This window comes from Toxorhynchites rutilus, chromosome 2 (genome assembly GCF_029784135.1).
Source record: "Toxorhynchites rutilus septentrionalis strain SRP chromosome 2, ASM2978413v1, whole genome shotgun sequence".
NCBI lineage: Eukaryota > Metazoa > Arthropoda > Insecta > Diptera > Culicidae > Toxorhynchites > Toxorhynchites rutilus.
The window spans coordinates 265789749-265803429 of record NC_073745.1 but is presented as its reverse complement, the minus strand read 5'-3'; the positions used below and the strand labels follow the sequence as shown (position 1 = coordinate 265803429).

Genomic DNA, 13681 nt, shown 5'->3' with positions numbered 1-13681 from the left:
ATTTGAACTGATTTAGAACTAAAAATGACCTACGAATTAGAAACTTATTGTAATTCATATGAAATTGACGTTAGTTTTGTAACGGAAAGAGAGTTTTTCCAACTGGTTCTATAGTTATGAAACATTGGAATTTTTGTTTTTTGATTGTTTCGCGCCTGAACAAAACAATAAAGTTCGAATGGCAAGTCTTTTAAATGAAGATCGTTGTTATGTCCTACACTATATACTTCAATTCATCCGACTTCTTACATATCTCTGGAAACTCAGAAAAAATGAGTGGTTCTATAGTAGTAAAACGCAGTGTATATACCTAATAAAACTGTATTAATCATTGCAATTTATTTTCTCGTTGAAAAAAATCGCGAGAATCACATACTTTTTATTTTGTTCATGGTGTACTGCTCCCTTAAATTTGAATGAAAATTATTTTTTGATGTAATTTGAATACTTAGAATATATCCTTCTGACCTTAAACAAATATTTTTGTTGAGTTTCCTAGAATTCAGAGATTGGTTTTCAGCCTAATTTTATCATTATAATGTAAAATTAATATTCGACCCAATTTTAGTACAAGTTCCGCCGATTGCGAAAATGTCTATCACATAGAACGCATATTTGATATGAAAAAAGGTAATTTTTATTTTAAAAACGTTTTTGTTTCGTCCAAAAATCTATTACCACTTTTGCTTCATAGAAATGCTACACGGAGCTCAATGTCGTGAATGTTGATTTGTTTGGTAAGGTTGCCACATTTGCATAATCCGATTAGATTTGACTCGATTCGATTACAATCGTATTGTAGCATATTTAAGCATATTTCCCAGTAAGCATATTTCCAGCCCAGTAAGCATATTTCAAATCCGATCGGATTCCGAAATAGTGAAGATTATCGTGAGACTGTAGCCTAAAGTACCAATGGATGTATGGGAAAAAGCGATCTTCGAATTTTCAAAGGGAACTTGATTAAACAAGTTGATTCTCATGAAAAACTACCCTATGCAAAATATCAGCTCAATTGGACTTCATTTACTAGTGTCGCACAGCCGTTGAAGTTTGAGTTCTTTGAAAACCGAAAAATCACCCAAGGGGAGAGTAAAGGAAATCGGGGTTTTCCAAAATATTTTGTTGATGCCAAATGTCTTCAACTTGAATGAAACGTCGGGATCTACTGTCATGCCGAATTTTTTTTTGTCAAAAATCGACACTCTGGGAAAAAAATGATGCCAAATGTCCCAGAATGCATGAAAACGTCGAAATTTACTGTTAACTCGAAAAAATTATTTTGGTCAAAAATTAACTTTTTGGCACTTGGTCGTTTTTTGTCTGAAAAGTCGATTTTTGACGAAAATGTGCATTATTTTATTTGCGTTATGTGCGTTATTTATTTTGAATTAAATTAATGATATTGGGACTGAATATCTATCAAACATCAATAAATAGGCAAACAACAACAACAACAAATAAGCAAAAAGATTCCCGAACGGAGTTCAAATTGGTTCTCGAAGCCAGCCTGTGCTATAGTTGACTGGCCTCGAGTATTCGTTGTTTTAGCTTGGATTCGTGAAATGAACTTTACTTGCGGTCCTGTGCAAGGATACCATCTGATCGGAGCAAAAATTAGGACACCTGTCACAGCTACGATTACGTCCAAATCATTGTAATTCTTTGAGATATAAATAAACAAAAACATGTTGTATGTGATTTTCATTTGAGACCAAGATACTGAAATTCATCTATTAACAGTATTTCTCGGATGATCGATTTGGTTAAAATACTCCGGAGATTATGCCTTCTGTCTTCTGTCACATGGTGTTTAATGACTCTTTGCTGAGTCATTGAACACCATGTGTAATAGTCCCGGAGTACAATCCATGGATTTGAAGTTATTATGACGCATCACGGTATGAAAAACAAGAGCTCCTTCTGCAGCCCAAATTATCGGAGCCTGCCAGATTTTTGCACTACATAATTCAGCATGGATTTGGAAGTGGATGCCAATTGAATATTCTTGCAATAGTTCGGTGTTTGGATATACGATTTACTGTAACGATTGATTTCAAACTTTTGTTTCAACAAAATGACATATTAGCCACTCGTAAAAATTTAGTCACAAATGAAAAGGCCATACTCAGAAACAAAATACACTGAAAAAATATGATACTTCAGCTAAATTTAATTTGTTAAGATAATCAGGAAAAACGCTAAAATATGAAAAATAAATCAGGACACCACAAACGGATCTCAAAATCAGGATTTCCTGCAAAATCAGGACAGATGTCGTCCCAATTGTCACTTTGTGTTTGGCAATAAACTGTATTATTATACATTACTTCACTCTACAAGTGAAATGCCAATACTAGGAACTAAATCAATAAGTAGGACTCGGAATACTTGATTATCGTCGGATTCTAGGTCGGGGAAGGCAGCAGACGATTTTCCAGAAACTCGTTCACAAAATTTCCTAGTTGATAGTCCCAGCTGCAATGGAAATATCACTTCTCAAGTCACAAGTGCGAATGTCTTGCCGATTCGGATGTTTCTTAGCGAACTTTGACTGCTTCACATGCTTGCAACTTCTACACTTTTCCCTCAAGTACAAACTGCCTGGCTGTAGACATACCATTCTCAAAACTTCCAATACGTTTGTGATAGTTGATTTCGTATCTTTTACCGATTTCGCTAACTTGAGGTCTGACTTATTCGGAATTTTGCCAAATTTTGATCAAAACCCCCTTAACAGGTCTGACGAGTGATTGCCTTTGATGCAGTTTTTCTTCAACAATTGTGCCGGCCAGAACGTGAAATTTAATGATGATTGCTACAGAGCCATGATCACCTACTTTTTCGTACCTCAATTCTGCCATTCCATGCCAAACCGATATAGTGATTGCCAGATTTTCGTGAAAAGTGGTAAGGTAAATGATTTTGGTTTGTCCAGTCGAAAATATGATCATGGTTTGTCCACTGTTTTGAATGCTCCAGTTCAACGCACCTGCGTCAAATAAGGTTTTCGAATATTTTAAAACATATAAATAATATTGTCTTCTTTATGATTTACAGTAGTTTTATAGTATATTTTTACGGATTCACATGTTTCAAAAGATTATACAATCCACATGCTATTGGTGTCAATGCGCCCCTCACTTGAGCTAACTTTTAATCGATCACCAGATGATTATTTGGCACGTATTCAGACGTTTTTTGGATTATAACACTTACAAATGTTGTAAACATCATGCTTGCACATTTGTATCAGATTTTCATAGCTAAACCATGTAATTAACGCATTTCGATGACCTGAATTCTGATCATAAGTTGTCCGATTCACTAATGTTGTTTTGTCCATATGATTTCTATGGCAACCGCTTGGCGCGCTGCTGTTTGTTTATGGTGTCCTTCGCGCATAGCAGAAATAAAGTTTCTGTGTGTTGAGAGGGTTGAGGTGAACACTTTTAAAATGCCCAAGAAAAGGCAATATTCTGAAGAAAGCCTAAATTATGAATGGATGATAATGATGACAGTAAACTCAAGCAATAATAAATGCAACAAATGCAAAATTCGAATTTTTTCATTCAAAAATGGTGATTTCTAAAACCGGACAAATCATAATCATTGTTTGGACAAACCAAGATCATTTACCCTAATTTTGTTCTTTTCCCCAAAACATTAGATCCGTTTTTTAATTTTTTTTTATTAAAGTAACCATTTTCATATTGGGGTGGTCCGAAAAATCACTATTTTCCACTTTTTCCCCAAAATGACTTTTTTGAAAATTCATAACGTTTGAACTAGGGTACCGATTCAAATTTTCGACACATCAAATTGAAGCCAATGAGCCGATTTTCTTTGGAAATTTGTTACATTTGCGAAAGAATCGGATTTTTTTATTTTTTTTTATCCCATTTATTTATTTATTAGGCTCATTAGCATTTTAGCTGTAACAGAGCCGGGTTTTAATCGTGTACATGTACATATGTTTATGTTTCTATAAACTGTAAATTACACAGTAGTTAGTAGTAGCCATTTAGGCGTTAAGTTTTCTGTTCCATTACATTATGGTAAATTACACAGTAGTAGCCATTTCGGCGTAAGGGTTCTCTTTCTGTTCTTCCATTGTTCAGCAGACCGGACAGCGGAGACAGTTGATATTGATCATTGTTGGGTTATTTTATAGAACAGCAGCCCGATGTTTCTTGCAGAGCAGAGCAGTTGTATGGATGAATCGATCTAATTTCGACCGTGGATCGATCTCCATCGCTGATGATGTTTGCGTGGACGTAGTTATTCTATAACAACACAAAGATGGTCAATTGAGGGTCCTGAGTTTGAACTCACGACCGATCGCTTAGTAAGCGAACGCGTAACCAAGTGGCTACGAAGACCCCCTAATTGGATTTTGTTGTCGTAATTATAAATTGTATTTATTATTTATGGTTTTCTTGGTCTCCAGACCAAAGGCGCTATATATTTTTTCTTGAAAGCTTAGGATTTTTTACACAACATATCCAAAAATCAGAGAGGTGTTCTTTTTCATATTAGAGCCATGAATTTTTAAAAAATCATATTTTCCCCTTTTTTCAAATTTCATAACTTTTGATGTACTAGACCGGTTCATATGATCGATATATCAAATTGGAGCGAATTAACTAGTCTTGTTTGGAAAAATATTATACTAGCAAAAAAAATGAATTTCCCATGTTCCTAGTTTCTGTCCATTAAGCTATTGCAACCGAAACATCTATAATTTGCAAAATCATAACCTCGAAAACCAAAAAAAAACCTACCTGATTTTTGCAGATGTTTTGTAAAAGAACCTCAACTTTCAAGAAAAAATATAAAAAAATATGGCGCCCTTGGTCCCGAAACCATGTAAACTTTAAAAAAAAACAAATACAATCAAGAATTATGAAAACAACATCCATTTTTTGAATGAATATTATTGGCTTCAATTTGATATGTCGATCATCTGAATTGGTCTAGTACAGTAGAACCCCCATTATCCGCGAGCGGATGATCCGCGGTGCGGTTTATCCGCGAAATCGAGTTCTACAATAATTCTATGGACCTGTCCAAAATGTGTCAATGAGTGGTAGGTTTTTGTTCTTTTGTTTTGGTCATGACTTTAACATTATTTGACAACTGGTATACACGACCTTACAGATGGATAGTTCAATGATTTCTGTATTGATTGTTTTCATGCTGAAATATCTGTTTATTGTGTTTGCACCTCATTTATAGTCATTTGTTGTGTTATCCGCGATTTTCGTGATCCGCGGTGAGCTAGCCCGACTGTTTCGCGGATAATCGGGGTTCTACTGTATTTCAAAAGTTATGATTTTTTTCATTTCTGGAAAAAGGGTAAATGGGGATTTTTTGGACCTTCGGTTATCCTTAAAAAATCATAACTTCAAAACAAAAAAAAAACACCTCTCTGATTTTAGGATATGTTATGAGCTCATGAGCTCATAAATGTAAAATCTTCATAGCATATACAGAGTATTGATGCGACATCTGTTTTCTCAAATCCTTAATCCAATGTTCATACACCTGATGTATTGCAAAGTGTACATTGGTGGATTAAATTCATTCTAATGCTATGTACCCTACCAAACCGGATGCATAATGTTTTCAAAGCCAACCTGATAGGAACGTAGAGTATGTATGGATCTGCAGCTTGAAGGTATTGCATCTAATATTAGAAAATTGAGAGCTGTCATATTTTCCATGAAACAGTTACTATGAAGGAAGGCGATAGCCTTCACATTAAACTATCCTTTGCTTTATCCAACTGTTGTCCAAATAATTTATTTACATCATGCTTCAAATATTTCTATCGGAAAAAAGTCGGCATTACCACCGATGATAAGTTAAGATATAAAGTGCATCAATTTCATGCGCCTCTGCTGTTATCGGAAGCCATGGGCCATTCATTCTGGGATACATTTCGGAAAGCGTGGAGGGCGCCGGTGGATAGCATGATGAAAAGATAAGATTTTCCACCTGCTTGTCTAGGTATCGATAGAACCGCGATATGCCGAGGTTACGATATCGTTTTTTCTGATGTCAACTTGTATGTTATTTCAAACCGGAAAAGGTGTCCAATTGGGACAGTCAGTTTTGATTTGACCGCGTTCTCGATAGCAGTTATTTTTGTTTTGCAGACGAATTATGCAATAAGATTTCGCTTTCTCAAAATATGTAAAGTTTTTTATGTATACAAATAGTTTTAAGAACACCAAACTGATGTGTGAATTTTGTTCGTCGCTCCGGAGATAGTGCACTCACACGTATAAAAAAATGGTTTTTGTGAATTATGATGCTTTCAGGGCAGTGGCAAAGTTTGCCGGAATCTTTGGAATAGTGAGTGATATCGCAATTGAATTTCAGTACCGCACTGTGAATTGACGTCAACTTCCGATTAAAACCAGTTCCAATCCCTAGTATGGATCGCATTTGCGATTACCGGCTTGGTAGCGTTCCATTGCTCGATGGACTTTTCCCGCCAAACCAACACGCTGGGATCACTTCTAACTCTGACCTTCTTCTATCAGTATTTTGAAGGTAGGTTCGCAGAACAATGTAATCCACATAGACAGTATTTTTCCTACAGATTAGTGATTTTGTGCTCCCGTCCTTGAAATTCATCCGTTCATTGACATTTCACTGTGGCATCACCTAAATGCATGGTGAAAAAATGAATACAGAATAAGAAAGGTTCAGGAATGATTCACTGGTATGACTAATGAGATAATCCCTATTATGCGAACACATGAATAACAATATAGCGATAGTGATCTGAAGATAAGGTATCAAATCTGTGGGGTTTTCGAAATGTTTGGTGGCGGAAAGATTTTTTTGACATATCAAATTATTTTTATCTGTTCGTTGAAACTGTTACGAATAATAAGGGCTGATTTTATCCAGCTGTCGAAATATTTTTAGCACATTACGTGCTCCGGTTGTTTCAAAGAAATATTGTATTGAGACATAATTGAGTAAACGTTAAATGATGATAAATTTGATAAACATACCTTATGATGAGAAGTGTATCGAAAAGTAATCTCGAATTATTAAAAAGTAAAGAAAATGCGAATAGGTAGTTGAAGTTTTTGGTTAAACGCTAGAGGCGAATGAACTGGAAAGTTTAAAGCCTCTTTAAAAAAAAGAAGGAAGGTTAAACGCATTTTATTATTGCTCACAGTGTTGACAGACAGTAGAATGAATAGTTCACGCAGATCGCTAATTTCTCTAGAATGTCGAACTTTGCATTTCACACTTCCCATCAAATTGTGCACAGTAGGTTTCGTGCACTTCCTCGACGCTGCTTACCAATTCTTCCGAAGTCTGTAATGTTCCGAGACACTGTACCAACCCTTCTTGAATATGCCATTCACAATTGCCCAGTAACGTTCGATTGGTCGCAGCTGGGGACAATTTGGTAGGTGAATGTGTACGTCGAGTACATGATGGTGTTTTCCGCATACCAGAGGAAAGTAGATTTTAAGTAATGAGCCGTTGTCAAATCTGGCAAGAATAGAGAAGGCAGGTCATGCCTTCAATGCGAAGCAATCTCTTCTTTAAGCATTCGGCCAAATAAGTTTGAAAATTCATGGTCCCTTTTGTGAGAAAAATGGAAGATTCAAGCCACATGTGCAAATGGCTTCCCAGGCTAGTACGTTTTGGCTGAATTTTTCCACCGCAAAAGTCGTATCCGTAGTCTGGAGTTCTGAAGTTCTCTTTGGCATATGTCTCGTCGTCCTTTAAAATGCAGTGTTTGGGATTATCCAGAATAGCCTTATAAACCTCTCAAGCTTTTGTTATAGCACGATGTTGCTGTTCCGGAGTTTGTTTGGGTACTTTCTTCTTCTTGTAGGTTTTCAAATCATGTCTCTTCTTAATCCGCTGGATCATTTCGATGATGGCACCGAATTTATTGACCCAGTCACGAATAGAGGAAAATCGATATATACTTCCTTGTCCACTCCAGGGTCACTAGAACCGGGTTTACGTCCACTTCTTGGCAGATTCTCCAGGATATCATTAGCAAACTTCTTAATTATTCGATTCACACTCCCCCGGTAAAATTTGGTTTTTTTCGCGATTTATTTTGGTTTTAAATTCGATTCACGGTATCTTTAAAACAACTTTGCAAACGGAAACAAGTGATCTGTTTTTGACAAGTACACACAGGTGTTTTACCGCGGTTTTTTTACAGCGTTTTTACGAGATTTTTTACGCCAATTTTCTAACTAACGCGTTTTTTACGAGGTATTTATCCCCCGTGTAAAGAAAACCAGGGTATAAACAAAACATGCTCTGAATACACGTCCAGAAAATATGTAACCGTTTGTGAGTTATATCGTATCAAATGTTCGAGATTATTTTTCGATACACTCCTTATTCAAAAACCCGTAGGTGTAAAATAAAACTTCCAGGAATCTCATTGAACGGCTCGCACTTCTAAAATATTTTGAGTGATTGCGACATTAACATTGAACTCAGACTACTAATATAGAACTTCATCTGCGATAGTTCCCAACAATAATCCACTTGATGCTGAACCCAATATACGAGGGCGGTCGGATAAGTCTTAAGGCCCATTTATACGTTGCTAGTAACTGACTTGACAGTGAGCAGCTACTGGGCCGGTGAACTCGCTTGACAATTGCTTGACTCGCCCTGTCCGTTCACACAGTGTGAGCTGCTGACGAGAAACTTGATACTACAGCATTGGCTTACCAGGAATGCCAGATGATTTTTCAAATGTCCATCGAATAGTCAGAAACAGCAATCAGGTCCGAATTTGACAGATGATTGATCCGAAATCGACTTCTCTATTGGCATTTTTCGTCTCAGGTTTTCAGTTGCATTTATCATTACATAATTTTATCGCGAAATACACGTTGAACGTGTATAAAAATACTTTGTGCTGAATTTCTTCGAACTGAAGGTACTATCCGAAAAAGCAGAAAGGCAAAAGGATTTGGGCCATTAATTTGATGCAAGGAAAAGGAACTCTACAATGATGATCCTCTAGAGTACAGAGCAGTGTTGAGAAAAACACCTGAATAAGTGGAAACACTGTTGGATTTCATTGGTCCAAAGAAACAACGCCAAGATGTTTTGAGAGATGCTATACATGCAAGAGTGAAATTAAAAAACGACATTGATGTGCCTTTCTTCTGGAATATCGTTCAGATTGTTGTCGTTTTTTTATATCGTATATCGAAAGCATCCATAGCTAAGATAATTCCGGAAGTATGTGATGCTATAAATGGCAGTCTAAAAGATTTTTTTTTAATTTTATTTATTTCGCCTTGCCAGCAGCTTCGTGTACCAATTTGTGAAATGAAAAATATAGTAGATTTATAGTAGATGCACGCGTCATACGCGAAGTACGCGTCAAAAATTAAAATAATGAATGAAAATGTACTTTTTTAAATCGAATATGTATGCTGTTTCAATACTTTTTTTTTGCAAGTTGTGAGTATATTTTGAATGAATATTGTGCCTGATAATGATTCTATATTAAAGATTCTCAAGGAAACTATCTCAAAAAGAAAGAGTGCAAAACAAAATAACAACGATTTCGTTTAGAAACTATGAGGGTTTTATTTGTTTTTCCTATAATTTTCAAGTCTATAATTATCTTCGCATATTTTCAAATATCTTAAAAATAGAGACATTTCTTTACTTTTGGCATCCCTGATTCGAACGCTAAATTTTGTTTTTGACGTTTTGAGGGATGCGAGTGCGAGTAAATTCAAAAAACTTTGAAGTAGCTCGCACGCCGGATCACACATGACACTAGCTGGCATGCTGGCACTGGCACTGCAGTAACTGACTAGACTGACTCGTATGCTTACTCGCACCGTCTGAACCCGGCTTTAGCCTCATCGCCCGATGGTGTCAGTATCGCAAGAGAGATTACTTATCGTGTAGTACATTCTCGTAAACGGCTACTGTCAAAATTTCAGCCGAATCGGACTCGTAGTTTTGTTTTGACCGTATGTGGCAGCGGGTGTGTCCGCGGATTTTGTAAAAATGGAAATTCCGCCGTCGCCACGACCAAATTGGTCGAATTGCACTGCGAACTGCCCCATCCACCGTATTCTCCAGATTTGGTCTCGTGTGACTTTTTTTTTCCAAACTTGAAAAAGTCGCTCACCGGGCAGAAATTTGAGTTGAATGAGCAGGTTATCGCCGCCACGGAGGCCTACTTTGCAGACCTCGATAAAACGTATTTTTCAGATGGATTAAAGAAGTTGGAGCATCGCTGGGTCAAGTTTATCGAGCTTGAAGGAGAATATGTTGAGAAATAAATCGCCACTTTTCCAAAATTTTTGTCTTTTTTAAAAGGCTAAGTACTTATTGGACTGCCCTCGTATATTTCATGGGCTGAAAAGTCCCGGGATTTTTAATGAAAACAATTTTTTTGGGAAAAACTGTATTTATTCCTTAACATAGTTTCCTTCGAGGGCAATACACTTGGTATAGCGAGTTTCCAACATTTCGATTCCCTTTCTGTAGTACGAAACGTCTAGGTCTACGAAATATGCCTCAGTGTCACTCTGTAGACTGCCTATCGGACTCAGGAGTGTGGTAATGGATCCACGTTTCATCTATTGTCACAAAACGTCGATAGAAGTCCACTCGATTAAGCCGCCGTTTTTGGTCGACGGTTAACGGTTGAAAAATCCCGGGACATTTCAGTCCATGCAGTATGTGACCCTTTGAATGTAAAATGCTATTGAGTTCTTGATCTGTTCGCTCGAATTATGAAGATATCAAATTGCACTTGCAATGTTTTTAATGGATATTCTGTCGAATCTTCCAAGAATCCACACGACGTTGTGATGACATATTGGATTATCCCACATTAATACTAAGTGATGAGTTTTTCATTACGGGTTCCGATGAAGGTTCTGTCATGTTGAGTTCAAGTGGGTTATATATGTGTGGACGTAGGACTAACGTTGGAATGGTAACAATTTGTTTGAAGTTGCAACTGAATCGATTCTCAATTGATACACAAGTAATTCACCTCTTTTTAAACTTGTTGATGGCCCTGATTAAGGAGTGTATCGAAGAGTAGTCTTAAATTTTCAAACATCAAAATAAAACTGAAAACGTTCAGAAAGTGTTTACAAAAGTGAATTTTATCAAAGAATATTAAGTTTACATAGCAATGAAATTAAAAAATCAAACTTATTATTGATTTCTAGAAATTGATCGAACCTTAGATTTAACTCTACTCAAATTCTGTACACTAGTCTTTGTGCACTTTGTGGACGCTGCATATTTGTAGACACTGGACCTTCCTTCTTGAACTTGGCCCAGTAACGTTCAATTGGCCGCAGCTAGGGACAGTTAGGTGGGTTGAGGTCTTTTTCACAATGTTGAACAGCAGGCAAGAGAGACCATCAACTTGTCGAAGCTCCCCGCGGGACTCGAATGACTCAGATAATCTACTCGATATTCGCACACAGCACTGTTTTCTTTTTTTTTTTTTTTTTTTTTTCTTTATTATAGTGACTTTCAACACATTTCGGCTGGTTCGTCACTTTTACTTCCATTTTTGGAAGAATGTCGGGAGTGAGAATTGAACTCGTGATCTCTGCGTGAGAGGTATGGATGTTACCACTACGCCAGATCGCCTCCCAGCACTGTTTTCTATCCATCGTAGCCTTAATCTGCCTTGTCAGCTCCCAGGGCAGTCTTTTTTCATTGGTGTTGGTTGCATTTATTCGAGAAGTGTTAATCAAAAATAGAGAAAAAGTTCATATTACCGAATTTTTACTACTACCACACTACATACATGATTTATCCAATTTATTACCAGGAACATGCGGACAAACAAACATTCCGTTCATCGACATGACAGCGGTTCGAGGGCTCAATCTTCTTTCACCGGGAGATCTGCAAGCCTGGCTTTGGGTCTATCTGATGCTGCACTTTTTCTGGGGAATCAGTTCGCTTACACTACTGACTAGTAAGTTCGATTCGGATGTTTGTAGTTTTCTCACTAATATGTTGGTTTTTTCCTAGATGCTCGTAAGAAATATGTTTGGTACATAAACGTTTTTCTATACATCTGGGTCGCCTTTATCGTGGTCGTCTGCGTTCTGGATTTTGCACTAGGGATTCAGTTTGCTGTGGATTATGATACTATTAAAGTTGATAATTCAAGCTAAGCTCGTGTAACATTTTGATTGACATGATTTTTTTACAGCGCGCTCTTCACGAACGGCCATATACAGCTTCTACCCCAGCTGATCAGGTTCTCATTTCAGCGGCGACCGTTTCGGGAATAATGATGGTGATGGCTTTCCGTGGATGGATATTCTGGATAATCAACGTGGGACTTGCTGCGTATCTTTTCACCCAAACGTTCAAAATTTACGACTACAATCAACTGCGGGGGAAGGTATGAATCATATCATGTGTGTAAAATTTGCTATCGGCCGATAAGTCGAATAGTGCTACAGCATAATGGGCGTGTCGGTGCTAATAAAACTACCGCTGTTAATCAATCAATCGGTGTTCGCTGCCGTTCAAATAATTGACTGGGTTATCTATTTGTCTGCTACTAATGAACACATTTTTACACTTCTCATGCCTTCCTCGTTGACAGCGTGTTTTCATCAATGAAGCATTTGTAGGGGATAATAAGGACGTACGAAGATCACCAATCGATGCTTATGTGATTGAGTGAGATATATTCCATGGTATTTTCATTGCAAAAAAATAATAAAATGTATTATTTTTAGACCTCGCCAGCCGATCAGTCAAGAGCAAATTCGGCAACCATACAACCAACCCACCAGCATTCACCGCCTTGAAAGTATCGAAGAACAACCACGCGAAATTGTGAATGACCGACAAAGTTGGCCGGATAATCCACGACCACATCCTCACACATCTGTGATGCGATCATTCGAACCACTGGCCCGGCAGCATTCCGCTAGTGATTCCGACGAACTTCGTCCGATTCCGCAGAAACCAATTCCTCCAGCGCCTTCGGCGAAACATATTAACATAAACACGGTAGTCAGGCGAGACGTTGCGGCTGCCAAAGTGGCCCAAGAGTTAAATTATCGCAATAGTTTCAACTACACCAATGGTGCTAGTAATGGATTGCGTCCAGTTGGTGCTGCTCGGATGAGTAGAAATGATGATGACAGTCCACCCGTGTTGAGGGACAATCCTTTCGCCAATCGACCGCCTCTGCGACCAGTTTTGAGAAGTACAAGATTTGATTGATTATCGAAAGCGATACCTCAAGACATTTAGATATTCCATCGTTGATGAATAAATTCATAAATCAAATCCAATAAATCCAATTATGAGTAATCACGAAACAATTAAGCTCAAAACATTTTGGGGATCCACAGTAAAGAAAAGTCTTCGAACAGTCTCTCATACCAGGGACAGACATACAGCTGTAATTGCGTTGTACGTGTACAGCGTTGTACAGGTACCATCGTACCATGACAGACATACTTTGGTTGTACATTGTACCGTATGTCAAACTGACAATAAGAAATTTTCCCAATTTTCACCACATATTTCAATGAAAAAGGTTTTTATTTAACGTCTAAACTATCAAACACTACAAAAAAGCCTCCAATATGAGTTATTAACTTATGAGAAAATCAATGAAAAGAACGTTTACCAAGTG

General features: G+C 37.3%; 1 protein-coding gene across 1 annotated transcript; it reads left to right on the top strand.

Annotated features, from left to right (window-relative positions):
• The first annotated feature begins 6141 nt into the window (after positions 1-6141).
• LOC129766865 (uncharacterized) lies at positions 6142-13263 on the top strand. The gene is made up of 7 exons (XM_055767466.1): positions 6142-6360; positions 6429-6561; positions 11843-11992; positions 12049-12176; positions 12233-12427; positions 12635-12711; positions 12771-13263. The coding sequence occupies exons 1-7, from the start codon at positions 6298-6300 to the stop codon at positions 13261-13263; spliced, it is 1239 nt and encodes a 412-aa protein (XP_055623441.1). The 5' UTR covers positions 6142-6297.
• The last annotated feature ends 418 nt before the right edge of the window (positions 13264-13681 follow it).